Source organism: Clytia hemisphaerica, unplaced genomic scaffold (genome assembly GCF_902728285.1).
Source record: "Clytia hemisphaerica strain Z4C2 unplaced genomic scaffold, Clytia hemisphaerica genome assembly, whole genome shotgun sequence".
NCBI lineage: Eukaryota > Metazoa > Cnidaria > Hydrozoa > Leptothecata > Clytiidae > Clytia > Clytia hemisphaerica.
This window is the reverse complement of record NW_027104248.1, coordinates 1,014,902-1,037,441: the sequence shown is the minus strand read 5'-3', so window position 1 is coordinate 1,037,441 and position 22,540 is coordinate 1,014,902. Positions and strand designations below refer to the sequence as shown.

The following is a 22,540-nucleotide window of genomic DNA, read 5'->3' as shown; positions in this document are numbered from 1 at the left end:
TGGTGCTGGTGAATTCAATGTTGGAATCAATGGTGCAGGTGACTGAAATGATGGAATCGATGTTGCTGGTGAATGCAATGATGGTGTTACTGGTGAATGCAATGATGGAATCAATGGTGCTGGTGAATGCAATGGTGGAATCAATAGTGCTGGTGAATACAATGGTGGAATCAATAGTGCAGGTGACTGAAATGATGGAATCGATGTTACTGGTGAATGCAATGATGGTTACTGGTGAATGCAATGATGGAATCAATAGTGCTGGTATCTGTAGGTGGAATCAATTGTGCTGGTGAATGCAATGGTGGAATCAATGGTGCAGAGGGCTTAAATAATGGAATCGATGTTGCTGGTGAATGCAATGATGATGTTACTGCTGAATGCAATGGTGCAATCAATGTTGCCAGTGAATGCAGTGATTGAATCGATGTTGCTGGTGAATGCAATGATGCAATCAATAGTGCTGGTGAATACAATGGTAGAATTAATGGTCCTGGTGAATGCAATTTACATTCCCCCTAAATGCAAACGAAGTAATCAAAAATATGTCTCAATAGTTTAAATCTTTCAGAACAAGGAAAATGATAATTCTATAATTTAGGCTATTTTAGTAAGAAATTGTTCTACGGGATATGAAATCATCACCATCATTTCAGTCACCTGAACCATTGATTCCACCATTGAATTCACCAGCACCATTGATTCCAGCATTAAATTCACCAGCACCATTGATTCCATCATTGCATTCACCAGTAACACAATCATTACATTCACCAGCAACATCGATTCCATCATTTCAGTCACCTGCACCATTGATTCCAACATTGAATTCACCAGCACCATTGATTCCAGCATTACATTCACCAGCACCATTGATTCCATCATTGCATTCACCAGTAACACCATCATTGCATTCACCAGTAACATCGATTCCATCATTTCAGTCACCTGCACCATTGATTCCACCATTGTATTCACCAGTAACACCATCATTGCATTCACCAGCAACATCGATTCCATCATTTCAGTCACCTGCACCATTGATTCCAACATTGAATTCACCAGCACCATTGATTCCAGCATTACATTCACCAGCACCATTGATTCCATCATTGCATTCACCAGTAACACCATCATTGCATTCACTAGCAACATCGATTCCATCATTGCATTGACCAGCATCATTCATTCTATCATTGTATTCACCAACAACATTGGTTAAGTCAATTTTTCAAATTTCCGACCCCTCAGAGCCACCATTTTCAAACTGTTACCATGTGTTACCCCTGTTACCCTAGTGTTACCCCCTGTTACCCATGTGTTACCCATGTGTTACCCCCTGTTACCCTAGTGTTACCCCCTGTTACCATGTGTTACCCTGTGTTACCACTTTTAGTAACAACGTGATCCATTGTCCAGAAAAAAAGGGTGGAAATTTTAGAAAAATAGCAGTTATGGTTTAAAAGCTATCTAGGCTTGACTGAGGTATGCAATGCAATTTTTAGTTCCGGAAAGTAGCTGTGATACAAACTAACTCCGGCCGGGGACTGAAAGTGTTAAAACTAAGATTGTTTAGGCCCCCTCCTGTTCTTGATATATGTCAACGATTTAGCACTAAGTTCGTCTTTCTCACAAACATTGTTTGCTGATGACACATGTCTGTTCATGAGTCATTCAGATCCTGAAATACTTCAAAATCTCGTAAATACAGAACTCAAAAAAGTATCTGACTGGCTTGTTGCAAATCAACTAACTTTAAATATCTCCAAGTCCAACTATATCATCTTTGGTGAAAACAAAACAGCTAACTTTCATGTCTCTATTTCAGGTCAATCTCTAAACAAGGTTAACGAAACAAAATATCTGGGTGTTGTTATTGATCACAAGTTGAACTGGAAAGAACATCTGAAAAGGCTACATACTAGAATCAAGCAAAATACAGGTATATTACGAAAGGTAGGATGGTTCCTTCCACGAGAGAACCTTATATATATCTCTATACTTCAACCTTGTTAATTCACACCTAATCTATTTTATTTCTTCCTGGGGCTCTGCTAATACAAATGGTTTAAATATCATTAATGAAACCCTTTCTAAATGCATTAAATATATTGATCATGTATGTCCATCCATTGATAACAATAAATTCAACCCTCTAACTGCTGATAAACTCTTTAAATTGGAATCATGTAAACTTGTCCATCAGTATTTAAATGATAACATCCCTTCAGCTTTATTTAATCTATTTCAAAGATTTAAATCAGACAGTTTAATATCAAGAAAAAATTAATATATATTTAACGTTCGTACTATCATAAAGATAAACAAATTGAAATTGAAATTGAATAAACTTTCTAAAAACTGGCTTTAAAAATTGTATATATACTTTTCTACAAAAAAGTCTAGCAAAACACATCATACATTTTATAAAAAGTACCTACCGAATGAATAGATAATTTCTGCATTTCAGAATAGCTAAGGCTAAGGCCCTAATGCCTAAGCCAAACAAGACTCAAGCCTCGTTGGTTGTGGTTTCCATATCAGTCCAGTCCGAGCTGAATTTTTACCAACTTTTTCCCGCTATTTTCTTTATTTTAACATTTTAATCAGGGGGTTAAAGAAAGACTTTTTTATGCTAAGTTTTGTTCAAAATTATATATAGATATTACTTTTTTGTTAATTTTTTAATGTATACATACTGCAAACTAAAATTTTTGTATTATTTATATCCTTGACATTACTTGTTCTATCAACGTTATTAAAATAAGACTTATTAACCCCCGGATTATGTTTTAAAAATGGTAGATTTTAATAGCGGGAAAGTTGGAAAAGAGTTGTGGAGCAAGAAAATCGAATACCCCAAAGTCATTCTTTCAAACTCTACCAGTCTACCATCTACGAGGCTCTGTGACTCTATCAAGTCTGGCAAACACACTGCGGACACTGTGACAGGAAATGCAACAAATTACCAATGACAGGCACTGTAGATCAAATGAAGCAGTAAGGTTATTTTATCTACCTGCTTGATTTTATTTTTATAGTTTATCTGTTTTGTGACCTGGATAATGTTGTCTGTTCTAAGAAGATCTTTATATTGAAAGAATTTGGATCTGTTCTATTAGTACCTGGCAAGAAAAACTTGATCTGTTCTTGTAACGATTTTAGTATTTCTTGGACTCGTTGTGTAATCAGTAAACTTCAGAAACTTAACTTATGCTTTGGCATGTCAAAAAAGGACATACCATAAGTTAGGCACAGAAACTGGGGGCATTTTGCATGGTTATTTATATGTCAAAAGAAACGTATTAGGATGTAGATTTTAGAACTGTCTGTTAATGAAATTAATGTATTTGTCATAAAACCTTCCCTCCAGTTAGCTGGCAAAAACAGACTCTTCCACTTGACAGTATAGCCTTAACTCTTCATATAAAATTTATGGGAAACGTATATTCAGACTTTGTACACAACAGTGGCGGCCTGGCAGGGGGTGCAGGGGGGTGCAGTGCACCACCCAGAAAAATCTGAGAGGGGCGCCAAAAGAGCTTTTCAAGGGGGCGCCAAAATTTTGTTGATGTTTAATTGGGCAATTTGGCGCCCTTCGGCACGTTTATAGCGCCTTCTATGAGTACAAGGTTAACTTTTTTCGCCTGCGGCGCTTTATTTTACCCTCTTCCATCCTTTATCTTGAATTTTTTCTAAACTTCTATCAATACTGAATCAGAAGTAAGAGAAGTGTTGTGTATCCACCAGGGGTTTAAGAGAATGTGTCGCCGCCCTTATGAATTGGGCATACGAGAGTGCTCTTCCACGGCCCGCTAGAAATGTTTGTTTGACGGATACGAAAGTCAGTTTTGATGGAAATCCAAGATGGCGGCTGTTGTTTCATTCAACATCTAAGTTTTGTTGCAAGAAGAGAAATTTAACATTATTTAGCAAACTCGATTCGACTCAAATTTATTCCTCACTTTCCCCTAGTTACAAATGCTCACCCCCAAAATGAGAGATTGCCAAAATGATCAAAACTTGTTGATTCTCCCTGTGGTTTTTGTGGTCTTATACTGACTAACTTTCTCCGTTTTAAAAGGTCTTTTAAGCTGTTTGACCTTTGTGATTTTCGATGCCAAAATAGAGCCAGTAGGAGTTAACAAAACATTTCCAATGTTTACAAATGACTTAATTAACCAGTTGAAAACAAAACTAATCGTGAACCTACGAATAAAAAGGCTGCAAATGACGTTATTGCCCTATACCCGGGCGGTTAATGATATTTCAGCCCTCTGAAGCCTGGCGCTTTAGTTTCCTTAGCGCGGGTATGACAATTTGGATCACAAAACCTTTCAATGCGGTCGATTGAACCTTTAATGACTTACTTAATGACCGCTGTATCATTTTTTTTTTAAAGACAGGAAATATGTCAATTATTTCCAATAACAGCAATTTTCATTTATTTACTTTTCTGTTGATTCGGGGTTTTATTTGATAAAAGAATTGTGGTTTTCTGCAATATTTGCTGAAAAGAATAAGACTTGCTGTTTTTATCAAAAACATCCCATTGCGCTAGCACAATCTTCTTCAACCAATTGAGCTTCGAAAGTAACTTTGCAAGGGTTTTGTCTTCCGAAATGATTTATCATTAAACATTCGAAACTTACAAATCATCAATAGTAGCTAATAGTAGAGAAATTGGAAACCATGCAATGTCTGTTAGAGCTAGACCAACACTTGTTTAAAGCTAATTTTCCGCACTAAAAACTGTAAAAGTACCTTGAAAATGTAATTTATATCTATCCACCTTGATGTTTTTTGCTCTAACTCACTTCAACACACTTTGTGTCACTTTTGGAGGACAATCTTAAACTGGTCAATTACCTGAGAATCTGTTAGGTTAAACTGTGAAAAAGTGTAAACTGGGACTGTATAGGGACTAACTATTATTTAATGCTAGACCACTTTCCTTGGACTGTTTAGTACGGTTTATTGTACACTTCAGATAATTTTCTGTGAGTGCCTTGGGGAAATCAAAATTTTTGTTTCTACCTTGTTTTGAAATTCATTGTGGTTTCACTTTTACCTGTTTTTAGTGAAGGAGCACATTTTTTTTTAAAGAAGATTTATTTGATCAGTTTTCAGATATTTTAATGACTGATACATATTGGAAGTAAATTTCAAAACAAGGTAGACCTAAATATCAATTTGTATTATAAAAAAAAATCAAATCCCTCTGAACCTCTTATTTTTTAAATTAAACTTTTGATCTTAAATAAGTCAATGATAAAAAGATTTTTCAAACTAATTTAAAGATATTAAAAGGTATTAGTATATTGTCCAATCGGTTGCTACGAACCTCTAGATATCTGGCTTGAGAAGAGTTGTCAATGCAACAGCTTTATTCATACTTAAGACGTCATTCAGCCCTTGTTCCATTACGGAGTATGAATAAAAGTTCCTTTAGTCTATCTTATGCAAGCTAAGGGTTGATTTCAAACTTGTTTCAAACATAATGTCAATAGACAGAAGCTATGCAGCTTTATTATACATGCTTTGGGTTTCTGTTGATTGAACCAGATAATTGATCATTTTAAGCCTGCTGTGAGATTATAAATTTTCACAACAACTAGGACAATTAAGCTGAGCTACGTCTGTTGTTAATTTTTATTAGTCTTCTCTCGAATAGAAGTGGATGACCTCTCCTAATTCTTGAAGCTTTAAAATACCGAATGCTGTCGGTTGCACTTCAAAGTAAGTATTCAGATTATATTCAAATTTTAAATAAATCTAAAAAATGACTGATCTTGGTTTGACAATATTGAATTAGCGGAACCAATACGTAGCTATATGGCGCAGTACAGAATACAATATGGTATATATTTTTCGAGCTTTTTCAGATGTTTAGCCATTTAGTAGAAATATGAAACTCTGAACGAGATATATTAATATATGCTATACGGTACCAGTAAAATTGTCAAAACTGGTTTGTCATCAACTTGAAAAATATTACAATATTCTAACTCCATTTATGTTTTTTTTCTCTTCTTGTTTTTGTTTCTTGTCGATGTTTTTGTTCTTCTTTATATATTATTTTAACATTTATCTTGAATTTTTGATGAAAATTATACTACCTTTATTCTAGGAAATGGTCAATAATGTCCGTCTTGGAATTTCAATCCCATTTCAAATGGGACTTTGTCAATCTGGAGAAGAAAGCATCTCTCTACTTAAGAGACCGTATCAAATCAATTGATAATGAATCTTTTCTCCAAAACCGAAACCTTCCTCAAAATTATACACTTTTGGGATTTATTTACTCTGAACTGTATCGGAGAGCCGAGGATGCTGGAGAAGACCTTCTTACAAATGCTGAAGACTGCTTTCAGCAAGCTCTAAATGAATGTAGCGATGGGAACACTGGATATCTAGCAGTCATTTATGGCAACTTAATTTATCTGAATGAAAAGCTCAAGAATAATGATGCTTCAAGCTTTGTTAAAGAGTATAGAAAGCTTTCTCACCATATCAATCTGGAAAATAATGCAGAAGTTTTAGCAATGAAGGGTTTCACAGCTAGCTTCTTCCATGCACACGCCGAGTCTATAAACTTCTATCAAAAGGCTCTAACCATCACCAAGACAGCAGAATGGGTTTTCGGCTTGGCGCTTGTGAAAATGCGTCGTATACGCGGAAGAACAGATACGATAGCAGAACGAAAGGAGATTGAAATACTTTTGCGGCAAGCTATGGATATGGACCCCTCCTACGACATGATCAAGTTGAAGCTGGCCAGGCTTTTGACCGGTAAAAGGTATGAAAAAGAGGCACATGAGGAAGCCCGCACTCTTATTGATCAACTCAAAATATGTAAAAATAAAGATAAAATAAACTTCATGGAAGAAATGGCTATCATGTTTAAAAACTTGGGTGAACAACAGAGGGCCTTAAATATGTTAGAAAAATGCTACCGATTGAATCCAAAGTCACCTACCACATTGCGAAGACTTGGAAATATGTACTACGAAAAGTGGAAATTTACAAGAGTTAATGATCATTTACAGAAAGCAATCAAATATTTCTCTGAAAATGTAAGCCATGATTCTGAAAATGCCCTACCCTTTGATGTAATCAAGATAGGAAAAGTTCATCTTGATGCAGTGGTATTTTATAGTTCACAAGAGAATGGCAACGAGTCAGAAGTTCACGAGCAGAAGTGTAAAAAATGGTTCAAAATTGCAGAGGAACGGCTTGTTAAAGAATGGTACGATCTGCGAAATGACACCGAGACTTGTTTCGAACTTTCGAAATTTCATAAATATTTCAAAAATCTTGAGAAAGAAAAGCAATATTTGAAGCAAACACTTTTAAAAGCAAACGAAGGAAGTGAGACTGATCATTTCCAAGAGTTAAACTATTTTAAAGATGCAAAAAATCGTTTATTAGTGATTTTTAAAGAGAAAAATGATTTAATTGAACAATCTTGGGTCTATGAACAGAGTAGGGATTATGACGCAGCAATCCTTCATCTAGAGAAGCAAATCCTACTTCTGGGCGATGAAGTATCTGGTGATTTACTTGAAAAAGAAGCTTCTTTAAAGTGGAAGTTTCTATTGTCACGAATCAAAGACAAGCAAGATTCAGAAGATCGGAATTTCGTCCTCCAAGTTAATTTGCGAAACTTGTATCAAAAAGTTGAAAAATTACATGATTGCGCTGTCAAATGGGATTTGGAAAATTATGTGAGAAGAATGGAAATGGAAATTTTATTGCCTGGTTCAGAGCTCAACGAATTAAAGGAAGCGGTAATTCATTTTGGTGAAAGTTTACTTAAGTACCGAACGGGAAAAGCTGGATTCGACCAATCAAATAGTTCTATTTTTCGCGTTCTTCACGAGGGTAAAATCATCTTGGACCATTCAGTGATGTATATTAAAGAAAAACTTTATTCACAAGATGGTAAAGCCAATTTTAATTACCCTCGAGCAGTTGCAATGCAAAATAAAGATGAAGATGGGAGGAAAGATCAGCTGGAAAAATACTACACCACAAACCGGTGGAAAGATTTCTCTCAAAGGTGTCCTGGAATCGCCCTTTTCCTATTAGACCGTCTCGATGTCACCAAGTATGATTTTCTTATTGGTTTTTTTGAAGTTCGTAATGCAGCTTCACATAAACTTAAATCGATACAGGTTGAAAAATTGAATAAATATTTTCCTTCTATAATGGAAAAGGTAGATTTGGTGTATAAAGTTTCTCACTATGTAGCAGAGGTGTTGAAATTTATCACGAAAGAAGTTGACAGACTCTATTGAAGGAACTTCAAAAACAGGAGAAACCCTGAATATCATGAACATAAAAAATGACTTAGCACATATGAGATCATGCAAAAATTAAAAGATTACGAGGCAAATAGAAGTTGTTACCAGTTTTATGTAAAAAACTATTTGTAGTAAAGTAACGTTAGAGGAGACCGGCATTTCAAGACACTTCTATATACTCAAGATTAACACCCTTTTTTCATTAATTGAAATAGTGTTATATTGTAAAGTAATTGCACTTTTTTAGTAAAATTATTAACAATCGATTTAGCCCATAGATGACATTTAAACTTCAAAAGAAATTGAAATTAGAGCATAGTCTATGATATTTAATAGATGTGTCAGTAACATCTTCAAAATCATTTCAACATGACTTTCGACTTAAATTTAGGCCAACGTTTACTGGTGGGATAATTTCATATTTGAAAACAACAAATTTTGTGCTTGATTTTGTTAAGCTTAAAACATACTCAAACTCACAAAGAATCCAATGATATTCTATTGAATTTGAATCTAGTTTCGTCAGTAAGCATTTAAAATGTAACAATCTTTTGATGAAAACTGTAATTTTTTTTGTATACAATGTATTGATAATTTATTCATACTGAGTGTTTCTTATATTATACGTAAAGATATTCTAAAAAGCTCAAAATATTACTGTAAAAGTTCTGTAAAACGTGCATTGGGCTTTTCCAGAAAAAATTTGAATGTGGGGGGTTGGAGGATATAACAATTTTCAGTGATTTACCCTCCGGACAAAGTTACTTTTGGCCCCCGGACAACGGGTTTTACCCCCTGGACAAGCATCAGTCGACCCCCTGGACAGAGCAAAATTACCCCCAGGACAAGGCAAATTTTGATGAATTTTTTCTACCCCCGGACAATATATCCTCCACCCCCCCATGTATACGGACATTTTCCGGAAGAGCCCATTCATGAATTTCAATGAAAATTTAACGTCTCTCCGAATTTTTCAGTCGAAATAAAATGTACTTTCACAGCTTCTGGAGGCTGTATTTCGAGTGGATTATCTCAGTTGCATTTAATTACGAAAAGCAGTGGATTAATTTGCTCTCTATTTTCTGTCCATGGTTTAGTAATTTAATGTTGTTTGTTGAGGTTGGATTCCATGTTAGTGGTCTCTTCCTCTGTCTCCTGTGTTTGAACGCCCTTCGTCTCCGGTAAAAACAAACAACTAATCCCGCCCAGTAATCCCAATCCGCCCATGATAAGGAACGGCAATGGGGCGTAAACACTGCGCACGGCTTTGGCAATCCATGGTGCACTTGCAGCTCCTAAGCGACTTGTGATTTGCAAGAATCCCATTCCCTCGGTCCGAATATTTGTAGAATGAATTTCCACAGACCACGTGTAAATAGCATCGAAACTGATGGTAATGAACATTTTTCCCAGCATGCCAAGCGACAAACGAGCTATTTTGCCACCGCTACTCATAGGAATGAAGCCAACGATGAGAGTAAGGAAACCAGCAACAAAGAGCGAACAAGTGGTTGTTTTCTTACGACCGACTTTATTACACAGATAGATAGCAAGAAGTGCAGCAGGGAATTCGATGATACTGACCAGAACATAATCACGATACAAATCTCCTCCGAAATCATTGGCTGCTAAAGAAATCCCATAATATGCCATCCCGTTCACCAACCACGCAAAGCCTTGTAATAAAGTCTTCTTTGCAAGCTTTTTAGTCTTAAAAAGGTCGATTGGACTAGCGTGGTTCTTCACAACTAAAACACGAGCGATTTTTGCATTCGGATCGAGTGTTTTACCGTTCCAATCAGCGACTTTTTGGAAGATATCCAGCGCTTCATCGAACCTCCCTTTCAAGCGCAACCAACGAACTGACTCAGGAACAAACTTATAAAACAACAGCACTACGAAATAAGGTGCTGCGCTGATGATCATCAAAGTTTTCCACTTGCGAATGAAATATGCTGTCAATCCCATGATGCAAAGCGCAATGGTGAAGAAGAACCAGAAGACGATACCAGCTCCTGGTCGATATCGTTCACCCACAATCTCGTTCATCAACACAAACATTCCCAACTGTAAGCCAGGTTTGAAGAAACCGACAACAAAACGGGAGAAGAGGAACCATCCGATATTCGGCATGAATGCTCCACTTAACCCAAACAACAGGAAGAAAAAAATGGAGACGAACAGAACATTCTTTCGGCCGTAATTGTCGGATATCCATCCAAGAACAACGCTACCGAATATCCAGCCGATGAAAAAGATAGAGAATGACATGTAGACAGCCCAATCTGTATCGCAGTAAATATCATACTCAGTAACGATGGAGTAATCTTTGGGTTGAGTGAATTCCCATTCAGATCTTGGGATACCACAACGGAATTCGTTCTCACTTGAAAAAGTACCATTGAGGTTACAAATGGTGCTGTTTGCCACGCATCTCCAGTCTGGTTGGAAAGCAGCAAAGTACATGATGAGGTTCTGGAATGATGATGGGATGAAAATGAAACAGAAAATAGCATCCAGAATTTTTTGAAACTTTCCAAATTCTCCGACCATCCGAAGAAATCCATCCACATTGTGATATTCGTCCTTTTGCTCCTTCTGCTCTAGCTCCATGATCTTTCTGGTGATGAACCTGGAATAGATGTTCATTAAGATTCTATTATTTTGAAAACTTTAGAGTATGGGTCTAATTCAAGGGAGAGGGTAACTCCAAAGAGGAAGGTTTGATCGAGTAACGCGAAGGTTGTTAGAGATACAGCTTTACAAAAACCGCTAATGTACGGGAAGGAAGGAATTTGTAGGTTGAGCCTCCTAAAATATTTCTTTCCTCTTTAATTTCTCAAGCTGATTAAAGATTATAAAGAATAAAAAGAATATATATAATCAAAATAATGTCAAAGAGAAAGAATTAAACTAGCTCTTTACCTTTTCCAAATGATTTTTGAAGTAGTGACTTTATAGACGCCTTCTTTATCACCTCTTTTGCAGTGTTTTCTTTTCCAATTTACTTATCAATGTACGAAAATCGTTTCGATATTGTAGTGTGTGTTGTGTAGTAAGCCTTATTATTGAAGGTACACTTGTAACTTGATCTGTATCTCATTCTAAGATCGATAAACATTGTAGTTCGATTCAAAAAGATATCCTAATGTTTATTTTCCGGCTTTGTAATGCGAGTCTCCGTGTCTCGTACTCGCTTACAAGTAAGATAAAATAAACCGGTATAGTCACGTTGTCGAACGGAAAACGTTGATTGTGAATGATTTGACCAATCAAATTCCTATCTTTACTGGCAATGACGTTTTGTGTTTGTCGTCGTTGTTTGTACCCATCAAATTATCATTTCTTTATCTTTCGAGCAACTTAGAGCGAGACAATAATTTCGACCAAATTTTCTTCAATGTGATACAAAGTCTTATAATAAAAGCCGAAAGTGAAATAAATGCCGAACGTCACAGAAAAGGGGCCTAACATTGAATCCCTTTGAAAAAAGTCCTGTAAAACTTTTAATTGCGACTTTTTTTTAAATGTAGTGTAAGCGAGCTATTTTTTTTCGAATTAACCAATTTTTAAGATACTAGAAATAAAAGATAGCTGGTTGCCCTCTTCAGGTTAAAAACCGCTCTTCTTACAGACCCACTCACTGAGATCCCTTCCCACTGGAAAAATTGGCAAAATATCGCAATCAGTGGAAAATTATACTCTACTTTTTGTCCCCGTTGAAAATAATCAGATAAGCAAATCCTCATTGCAAAAATATTGTGCTATCCCCCCCAACGAATTTTCTGGCTGAAAAACAATGGAATTCAAATCCCCAGCCATGGGGAAACAATGGGGATATCAATCTCCATCGAGTCTTTGATCTGTTATTTTTGCCCTCACTGGCTGAAAAAATTCCTGCAGGTCTGTGAGAAGGGGATGTTTCAAATTACACTTCGAACATAAAATTCCAATCTCCATGCTCAATTTATAATTAAAACACCCTGCCTGTACCATTCATTGTTGGTGAAGTATTACTCCTGTGAAAATGGTAGAACAGAATTGATGTTTTTCGTACTCGTTTGCCATTTTCCAATTTTGGCCGGACTCGGTGTGACGAATTTGAAAGTGGAGAGACTGAATATTAGTCTCTAAAGAGGCACCATCGGATGGCGCCCATGGACTAGAAAATTAGGTCCTCTAGACTGTCTAAAATCGAATCAAATTTATAGGAATATTGCATAAAAATATCATAGTAAACGTAAATAAAATAAAACATAATAAAAGCCATATCTTTGCAAAAAGTGAGGAGCCTGAAGTCGTCTCCCCACCCTCCCTGCTTCTGCCGGGCCTTTTGGTTCAAGTTGTTATTTATTACATACAAATTTGTTATTTTGAAACAGATAGATTTAACAAGGTTTTTCCTAGTTTTTTTGATTGGCGATACTATTTTGATAAAAAGAACTTAGTTGTGACGGTAGGGGCTCACGTGTTCAATGTAAATTTGAAACTCTTGTACAATACCTAAATTTAGATATGACCTTAATTGAGTTTATTTTTGTCACACGATTTTATCCAATAATATCTGAAGAAATGCTCAGGTCACAATAAGTTGCTTTACCTTTATCCAGCATTTGTTTACGTTTATTGCGTAATGCATGGGAAATATGTGCGAAACTCATTACAAAGTATTTCTACATCACCTGACTCAAGCTTTTGATGACGTCATCATGTGAGAATTTAAGTCAACTCATATCTTGGAAATCGATTTATTTGGAGTTTGCATCAAAAAGTTCTCACCTTAAAACATTGAGTGTGGTGAGAAACGCATTTTCAATAAACGGTTGGTTAGTTGGTGCAGGTGAAGATAGCCCAACGAGAAACGCATTCAAGGTAAGTATTTTCATAAATTCTCTTGCTTTTGTTCTAGAAACACCATCACTTTACGATTGGGCCTTCCCATCCTTTCCTGAGTGTCCGTCAAAGTAGCGTTTGCAACTCGTGTTTGAAATTTAGCCTTACCTTATGTCTTGAATATCCATCACTCTGGGTTTAGAATCAAGCCTTGTTGTCTAATTCAGAGTACCCATCACCCTAAAGTTGTGCCCAGTGCTTTAGTACGTTATACAATTTCAATTTGCTTGCTCTTGTATTAGAAACACGAAGATGATTTCTATAGTATAGAATTTGGCTTATTTCCATTGCAAGCTTTAGCTTTTCTCGATTTTTTTAATAATTCTTCGAGGGACTTTTAAATGGTGAGCCTAATATTAGTTGTTTTTATTGGTTATGTTTCATTTTTAGGTAAAATGGAGAAAACGAAATTGCTGAAGAAAGTTTCCACAGATGAGATTCTTGAACAAATCGGAGAATTCGGTAGATTCCAATGGATATTGGATGGTATATTTTGCATCATGCTTTTACCAGCCACCTTTCAAACACTCATCATGTACTTTGCAGCGCTGCAACCAGAATGGAGATGCGTGGCAAACAGTACCATTTGTAATCTCAATGGTACTTTTTCAAGTGAGAACGAATTCCGTTGTGGCATCCCAAGATCTGAATGGGAATTCACTCAACCCAAAGATTACTCCATCGTTACTGAATATGATATTTACTGCGATACAGAGTGGATCGTTAATCTCTCGACATCTATCTTATTTTTGGGTTGGTCGGTAGGTTCCATGATATTGGGTTGGCTGGCGGACAACTACGGTCGCAAAACAGTCCTCTTCCCGTCTCTGTTCATCACGCTGCTGATCGGTGCTATATCACCCTTCGTACCGAACATTTTCATCTTCATCGGCTGTCGGTTTGTTGTTGGACTCTTCCTCCCTGGTACTGCTCTCCAGATGTTCATCATCATATCGGAGTTGGTTGGTGGAAAGCATCGACCGAAAGCCGGCCTCATTCTCTGGATCTTCCTCACTGTCTCATTCTGCTTGCTTGGTATCAAGGCCTACTTCATACGACAATGGAAGATGTTGTTTGTAGTGTGCACGGTACCTTATGTTTTCATTTTCGCTTTCTACAAATTCGTTCCAGAATCGGTCCGTTGGCTTCGACTGCATGGAAAATATAGGGAGGCCCTGAACACATTGGAAAGAATTGCAGCTTGGAATGGGACCAGCCTTGACAAGAATATATCATTGGATGATCACTTGTTTCAGGTCCACGTGACTCGCCCCAAACCTCTATTTTTTTTCTGTAGAGGAAATTTACTACAAAAGTCTTTCATCCAAGGATATGCTTGGTTGGTCAGTGGAATGATATTCTATGGATTTTCTTTATCGGCTGATCAGCTTGGAGGATCTCTCTATCTCAATTTCATCCTGGTCAGCTTGGTTGAACTTCCAGGAATTTGCATGGCGCTCGCTTCTTGTGAGCGTTTCGGACGTAAAAGGACAGTCACCATTCCGATGCTGATTGGTGGCTTAGTTTGTGGAGCTATCCCTATCTTTGAATCGGGGTTAGTGGCATCGAATCTTGGTAAAGTTGTCCTCGCTCTCATTGGGAAGATGTTCATTACGACTAGCTTCAACTCCATCTACACATGGTCTGCCGAGTTGTATCCTACAGAATTGCGCGCAGAAGGTTTGGGTTTTTGTCAAGTGACGAGCCGAATAGGAGCTGCTCTCGCGCCTTGGGTTGTGAAAGGGTTTCGTGTGTTGCATCAAAGCTCACCATTTCTGGTAATGTCAGCTCTAGCGATCGTATCTGCAGTCACCTTGTTATTTTTACCGGAAACGAAAGGCGAAGATCTTTTGGAAGACGTCAAAGATCTGAAGGAAATGGATGAAAATGGAAATGTTTATAAGGAAATCGAAATTTGAAGACGAGAAAAGAGAAATTTGTAATGTTGTCATGACTTTAATGTCATTAACAACTTCTGTTGAACAATATATTCAAGGTTCATGGGAGAGAAGTGTACTTTTAGACTTTTATTTTTTGTACATATCGGAATCAACTTTACTTTTCAATAACATAGCATTTTTTTAGAAATACCGTATTACTTCGAATGAACGCCCCCTTTTTTAAACCGCCCCTCTACTAAACTCACTAAGGAAAAATTTTCAATAAGCCCCCCTCAAATAAACGCCCTCTTCGAATAAACGCCTTTCCTCTAGAAGGAGTGTTTATTTGAAACAAGTAGCTGTAAGGGAGAATCAAATCGAGTTAAACTAGTTTGACCCATTTTAACATGTCTAAAATGACATATTTTGAACTGAAAGAACAACGAAAAGGCAAAAAAAGGTCACGTTGGTTAAAGATTATTTAATAAGCGCTCACTTCTCTTGAAAGCCCCCTCAATAACGCCCCTTATAAAATCCAACAAAAATGATAAACGCCCAGGACGTTTTATCGAAGTATATGGTATGGAATTAGAAAGTTTTTATTTAAAGACCCCTATCAGTGCCCGGTGTTAAACTTTTTCTCTGGATGGAGATCGGGATAGAAAATCTATTCTTTCTAACTGAAGAACGCCAATTTTGATGGTTTCGGAGTACAAAAATTTTCCATTCAATTTCCAATGGGGATAGAATCATAGAGCATTTTCCCAACAGGGTTAAAATCTTAGGGTTTTTTCCTCTGGGGATCTTTTAGCCAATGGGGATGGTGGCTTCGCCAAGTCCCTAATACACTAGCAGCAGCAAAAATGCACTTCTTTCAAATTTGCGTTTTATGTAAAATGGTAGAATCATATAAAACAGCTGAACAGCTAGCTTCGGCGGCCGTCTAATCTTATTTTGATAGCCATTAAACACTCAGATTCGGCTGCTCATATGTGAGAATAATTATCAACTTTAAATTTCGCGATTGAGCGTGAAAAGCAAAAATTGAAAGAAAAATCTGCGATTTCGAAATCTAGTAATTTTCTTTGTCATTTAAATTAAAAAGCTGTGACTGCTTCCACTCCTTTTTTCGCCCGCTTAATGATCCTATGAGGAAGGAAGTCGTTTAGCGGCTTAACGATTATTCATTAAATAGAAGCAATATTTTTTTTGCTATATTGTATTATATTAGCTTATTCTCTAATTTCGCGAATTAATTGTATAGCTATGGTGTAAATTTTCCATCGTATTTTGAAAAATATTTTCGCTATAAGTTTTTTAAGATCCAGATAATGTTTCGCTTCAATAAATAAATACACAACCCTTTTTATGGTTTGTACGCAATAAAACCTACTTCACTGGAAACTGGGGTAAAAATTTAATTGCAGCAATAAAAACATTTTAGGCCCATAATTATCAACAAAGAAAGCATATTCCATTGTCATACAGATGATCTTTCATCTTTCCTTTTTTTAGAACTATCTTATTAATTCAAGCTTAACCTGGATGTGCTTATTTTTTGCAATTTTAAGCATCTAAATGTTATTTTTGGTGTTTTGAAATTACTTCTTTTAAATATACAGGATTAGCTTGGGCCATAAAAATGGCCCTCAAGATGAACAAATCTACTCCAATTTAAATTTGAGAAGTAAAAGAAATTCTTCAACTACGAAAGCTTACCTTATTGGTATTATATTTCGAGTGTTAACCGCGAATTTTTTTCGAGGAAACTTTTTTCGCGTTTACTAAATTTCACAAATTTTCCCCAAAACTTACTATTCGAGGATTAGCCATAAATTTATGCCAAACTTATATCTACCGACTCACGCTTACTTCTCAGCCGTCCGACTACTTGATTGGTTTCTACCCCTAATCTAGGCCATAGGCAAATGGAAAGTTAAATTTGGATTTAACACAGGTTAAATCGCGGTTTAACTTTTATTTGATAAGCGCCACATACAATATTCGAATGGCTGGATGGCCGCCCTCCGCCAACTGAGTCTACTTTGCTAATAGCCACGTGACGTCATGTTTATAATGGCCATCGCATCTCCCTGTTCAAGTCGACGCTCTAACTGAAAGCTGACAGGATGAAATATTTTTACCTCCCTCCCTCCCTGCAGTTATGGTTGTAGGCGATCCTCACTTATTTATACTAATATTGTATTTATCGGGACAAATTTTCCCCAAAACTTACTATTCGAGGATTAGCCATAAATTTATGCCAAACTTATATCTACCGACTCACGCTTACTTCTGAGCCGTCCGACTACTTGATTGGTTTCTACCCCTAATCTAGGCCATAGGCAAATGGAAAGTTAAATGGAAATTTATTAAATTTTGCGATTTTGTATTTTTGAAAAATTTAAACGGCATTAAATTTCGCGAAATTTGGCTTAAAAATCGCGAAATTAAGTACCCGCGAAATTTTGTAACACGTGAAATATAATACCAATAAGGTATTACAAATTAAGATAATTTTGAGCAAATTTGGTTACTTAATTTCTTCAATTTTCAGGCTGGTGATGCTCCTACGATATTCTTATATTTTCCCGAATTTCAGCCTGAATGTTCTTATAAACTGGTTTCTAATAAAAAAACGTATACTAAGAGAGATGCGTCAAGAGTCTAGGCTTAAACGGTTTTGAAAAAACTTCAAAATATACGAGCCTAGTCCAATCAACGGATTAGAATAGGTGGATTAACTTCTCTCGTTGCTCCCAAGAGAGATCCATTGTCTTCTCATTGTTACAAGAAAAATCTGTAAATGACTCTGCGCACTCCTCGTTTAGTTTTTTCATTGTTTTTATAAGAACAATTTTCCAATTTATACAGTTTCGAAAACGAATTTGTCCTATGATTCGATCAATTTTGATGATTTTGCAAATATTTTAAATCCTGCACTTAAGTTTTAGCATCAACAAACGCTAGACCAGTTTTAATGTAAATTTTTAATCTTTTGTCAATGGCAATCTTCAGATAAGTGAAAATTAACGTATGGTCTATAACTAAGAAACTATCGATGGGTCACGAATGGGTTGCATACTGGTGAAGGAAGACTGTATTTAGAATTAGGAAAATAAATTTCAAATTATTTGGCTAATTTCTGCATTGGATAGAAAGGGCTAAAAAAGTGCATTTTCTTATTTAAAATGTACCACGTGATACGTAATGACCAATGAAAATGTTGAAAGTAATGATTTTTTACAACTTTTTTACAACTTATCAAGTTTTAATTGCTAGCAAACTCGTAAAAAAGTTTGATAACCTAACGAGGAGTGTTTTCTATGAGTTCTTAATCCACCTATTCTAATCCGTTGGTCCAATGATTTGATGAACGGTGAAATCTTCAAATCAAGATTTTTTCATCTACGCTGTGGAAATAGGAGGATCTGACGGAGTTATATTGTTCATTCAATATGTCGTTGAAATAATTTTTTTGATTTGTTTTTTATGGGTTTTTGTGGAAAAATATTGAACTTTCATTTCATCTACATAACTACCGCCGAAAATATTTTATTTTAGTTTTGATAATTTAAAGCCATTAACAGTAAAATTTCAAGTTTGTCGGGGTTTTCAACATACCTTAAGGGAATTAATTTTCGCTGCAACTAATTTTCATAATTTTATCTTCGCGGGACTTATTTTCGCAACTAACTTCAACTTTAAATTTTCGCCAGGATTTAATTTCGCGAATTTTCTCAGATTATCACATTTTTTGTTAGTTTGATTACGAGATTTTGTGTGTACAGTAGAGTCTCCATAACTCGAGCGTAAAAAACTTAATTTTCGCGAGGATTAAATTTCGCAAATTTAGCGAGAGACGAAAGTTTGAAAATTAGAGATTATATTTCGCGAAAGATAATCCAAGCGAAAATGTATTCCCTTAAGGTACTATTTGTGGAAGCTGTAAAAAATTTTCTGTGGCTTTGTATTTTGGAGGGGCGACATGAAAGCCTCCTAAGAATTTTAGAATAAATGAAAAAAAGAAAAAAATCATTCTTATAAAAATAAAACGTGTACGTATTGACAAGAATTATCAATGATAAGAACAGTTTGAGCAGGCTAGTGCCCCTAACGGAATCCTAGCTTAGTCAGTTATAAAGCTTTTCACTCAGTATGTCGAAACCAGTCGAGACCAATAAGTTTTACCAGTGTTTCCAACATTGAAATTTTCATTTTATTTCACATAGATGACTATTTACAAAGTCTATATAGATTCTACCGTTATCAAATTAAGAATTCTAAATATATTTCTTTTTAATCAATATAAATCTTCCATCGCATCAACCAAAAAGCGCCCCTGGCACTTTTTTATATATGGAATCTGAACTTAAAAAATCTTACTATACATTTTTGTTATATTTTATACAAAGTGTGATATACAAATGCGGTCAACGCAAATGTATCGAAATCTAAATTAAATGTTAAGATTTTTAAATATTGATGTCTGCTTTTTCAGTTTTTTCGTCAATGAATCTAAGATTCTACTCCTCCTTCTATTTCAGCTTACGTTTGTGATTTATTTCACTTTATATATTGTTCAAAACTGCTTTAATGTCTGTAGTATCACTAAGTAGGACGTTATGAGTTTGATGGACTGGATGAGGTTGATGTGTTTGATGAGTTTGTTCGTGATGATTCTCGTTTTTTGTCGATGTCGGTTTCTCCCGTTTTGTTTTCATTCGTCGGTTTTGAAACCATGTTTTAATTTGACGTTCAGTGAGATTCAGTTGTAGCGACATTTCAATCCGTCGTTCCCGAGTGATGTACCGATTCTTTGCAAATTCTTTCTCGAGGTCGTAAATTTGTCGTCTTGTGTACGAAGTTCGTTTCCGTTTTCCGTCGGTGAAACAGCAGTTCCATGGGAAGTACCCTGAAAAATAAAGCGTCGTTTGATGATTAAAATGTGAAGAAATGTATAAGTGTTCAACCGTAAGAGAGAGTGTAAGCTCCAAAAGGAGACCACTATAATAAGACCACGAAAGAACGAAGTCTAAAACGAGAAACGAATTAAAACGACAAAGAACGAGAAAAAACTACAATTAAGAACGACATATTTAACCATCCAAAACCCTGACCTTGTCAACGAGTACCACGCCTACATATTCATTACTCTTTGTACTTTACGCTGTTTAACCACTAACGGTTTAAAGAACGATAAATTACGCATGCGCATTATATGGACTCCAGTTGGCGCATTCACTGTATGGTAAGGATGATTTTTCCTTTTTTATCAAAGTTGACCTCTGTATAACGTAGAGATGGGAAGGCCGTTGTAGGATATTATAGTCCTTAATGAGGTTTAGAGCGGAAAAGGTGATGAATCTGCTTACTAATTGCTCCATAATCAGAAATAATGACCGGACAATTACACTTTAAGCCTCATTAGTTTTTTATGATGCCTCACAATTAGGAACATTTTCATTTTCACTTATTTTCAATTTTTCAAACCATGGAGTTTATTCTTTCTTACTTCAGTTTATTCAAATGATGAAGTTTTGCAAGGTTTTGTTTTGAAGTTTAGTAAAAGGGATATTTTATATAGCTTTGAATCGAAGAAAAACTATTTGAGAATGTAGATATATAATATGTGGCAAATGAATTTTCGCTCGTTAACTAAGTTAATGGCAACTAACGACTTCATTAATACTTTGAATGCGTTTTGACACATTTGAAATAAATTACTCCCCAATTTTGTTAATAAAGCTATATTCTGAAATTTTCTTAAAATTGCTTCTTCAGTGGAATAAAATATTTTCAAATAAAAGTTGTTCGTTAAGTTTGATTAATGCACTCTTCAGAAAATTATTCCCTAACCCATATCCTACCTATTGTACAGTAAATGTTTTTTAACAGATAGCTTTTTTTATCAATAGAGATTTCAAGGGCAAATGAAAATCCAAGCAAACTTTTCACCGCTTCTCGCTGACACTCTAAACAAGTGTCAAGTCACGAAATGATTTTTTAAGGAATTACAAGTTTGTTTGATCTACACTCATGGACTTAAATGTTCGAGAAAAACATTGGAAAATGCTGGAAAAAACAATGGTCCCCTCTTCCCCCAATGGCAATGTTTAGTGCAAACGGCCTTCCCGCCGACTCTTCCGATGCCCTTCAACATTGCCACCGGAGGGATGGGGCCTTGAAGGTTATATTCTACTCTTACCTCAAAATTTTCGTCCATGATTGTAGTTTAATTTCTATTTTCGAAAGTCGAATATACCCATTCCCTTTGCTTGTGGTTTTAAGTTATTTTAAGAGACTGGAGCATCATTAGGAATAAGCTGAAATAACAGATTCTTACTAATTTAACTAATTTTAAGTTTTTGAGGTTTTTATTAAATCCTTCAGCTCTTAATAATTCATTATCTTCTCCTTACAGTATCTCCCTCTTCAAAATTACTTACCCAATTTGATGATGCTCCCTTTTTTTTGTATTGTATACTTTCTGACTTGAAAAGGTATAATTCCCCTTTTTTAAATCTTGTGAAATTGACCATAAAAAAATTTTCAACTAAGGCACCAAAAAATTATCTATCCAATTTAACTCTCCAAGGCTTATTCAAACTTGCACCATTGCTATGCTTTTCAACGCGTATTTCAATCTCCAAAGTGAACATAAGATGGGTAGGATAAGAGGAGCTTACCTTCACCGCTTGGGTAGCCGTTGTTTTGCCAATCCTGAAGATTTTCTAAAGATTGTGGTGGATGATATAAGGAGGTAGTGCCCACTCCTCCACTGACACTGCTAATGCTGCTGTTGTACCAAGAACTTGGATTATTGGAAGGATAGGATGTCGATTTCAAGCTACCATAGTGGGAACCATACTGCATGGTATTGCTGTTGGCGTTGGTTGAGCCTATGTAAGGAGGTGACGGGCTGTTCTGCGACGGTAGGCTAGAGCTTCGTTGAAGGATAGGTGATCGAGAGGGCTCAAGGAATTTCGAGTGAAGTGAGTTTGAAGCTGAGTAAACACGCTCTCTGGATGCGCCGTATGTTGAGTTAGCATATTGGTAGGCGGAAATGCTGTTTGAAGTGGGTTGTGGCGGTTGTTGGGTGGAGATGGCGGGAGACGTGGTATGTGTTAATCCCTGGTGGTGAAACAGTCGTGAATATCCATAATCTTTTCCAGTTGAACTCATATCGTTAGTTGTGTTCTGCAGCGTGGTCGAATACATATTGAGTACTGCTCTTTATTGTCCTTCAATGCTTGTACTAATAATCTTTTGCGAGGCGTGTCCGCCCACTATGTGTTACTTCAGCGTCCGAGATGAGTATTTTATTTTCCCTATCGAAGTTGTCTTCACATGCACACTTACTTACTTTAAGACTGCTTGCCAATTGTCAAATGAGAATATTTTGAAATAACTACACTTTTATTTTTAGCGCAAAAGGAACAAGAAAATGTTTCTTTTGTT

At 36.1% G+C, this 22,540-nt stretch overlaps 5 protein-coding genes across 6 annotated transcripts in view; 2 read left to right on the top strand and 3 right to left on the bottom strand.

Moving 5' to 3' along the window:
• LOC136816499 (uncharacterized) overlaps nucleotides 1–2,531 on the bottom strand; it is a 50,487-nt gene extending 47,956 nt beyond the window's left edge. The window contains exon 1 of the mRNA XM_067072842.1: nucleotides 2,442–2,531. The gene's annotated coding sequence lies outside the window, so the exon portion shown is untranslated. The remainder of the gene's footprint in view (nucleotides 1–2,441) is intronic.
• Nucleotides 2,532–5,669: 3,138 nt separating this feature from the next.
• The window catches only part of LOC136816497 (potassium channel subfamily K member 1-like), a 33,775-nt gene continuing 16,904 nt past the window's right edge, over nucleotides 5,670–22,540 (top strand). The window contains exons 1-2 of one of the 2 annotated variants that reach the window (XM_067072837.1): nucleotides 5,670–5,739; nucleotides 6,131–8,753. In XM_067072837.1, the coding sequence (XP_066928938.1) occupies nucleotides 6,144–8,300 (2,157 nt within the window). In that variant the 5' untranslated portion in view covers nucleotides 5,670–5,739; nucleotides 6,131–6,143 and the 3' untranslated portion in view covers nucleotides 8,301–8,753. Of the gene's footprint in view, nucleotides 5,740–6,130; nucleotides 8,754–22,540 lie in introns of those variants that run through there. The other variant, XM_067072838.1, reaches the window with a different exon arrangement.
• On the bottom strand, nucleotides 8,799–11,306 carry LOC136816498 (organic cation transporter protein-like). Its single transcript, XM_067072840.1, has 2 exons — nucleotides 11,232–11,306; nucleotides 8,799–10,938 (listed from the first exon to the last, which is right to left on the bottom strand). The coding sequence occupies exon 2, from the start codon at nucleotides 10,917–10,919 to the stop codon at nucleotides 9,408–9,410; it is 1,512 nt and encodes a 503-aa protein (XP_066928941.1). The 5' UTR covers nucleotides 10,920–10,938; nucleotides 11,232–11,306; the 3' UTR covers nucleotides 8,799–9,407.
• LOC136816528 (organic cation transporter-like protein) lies at nucleotides 13,058–15,270 on the top strand. The gene is made up of 2 exons (XM_067072869.1): nucleotides 13,058–13,178; nucleotides 13,590–15,270. Exon 2 carries the CDS (start codon nucleotides 13,595–13,597, stop codon nucleotides 15,116–15,118), a length of 1,524 nt encoding a protein of 507 aa, XP_066928970.1. The 5' UTR covers nucleotides 13,058–13,178; nucleotides 13,590–13,594; the 3' UTR covers nucleotides 15,119–15,270.
• Nucleotides 19,354–22,472, bottom strand: LOC136816527 (homeobox protein Hox-A7-like). Its single transcript, XM_067072868.1, has 2 exons — nucleotides 21,769–22,472; nucleotides 19,354–19,994 (listed from the first exon to the last, which is right to left on the bottom strand). The coding sequence occupies exons 1-2, from the start codon at nucleotides 22,298–22,300 to the stop codon at nucleotides 19,651–19,653; spliced, it is 876 nt and encodes a 291-aa protein (XP_066928969.1). The 5' UTR covers nucleotides 22,301–22,472; the 3' UTR covers nucleotides 19,354–19,650.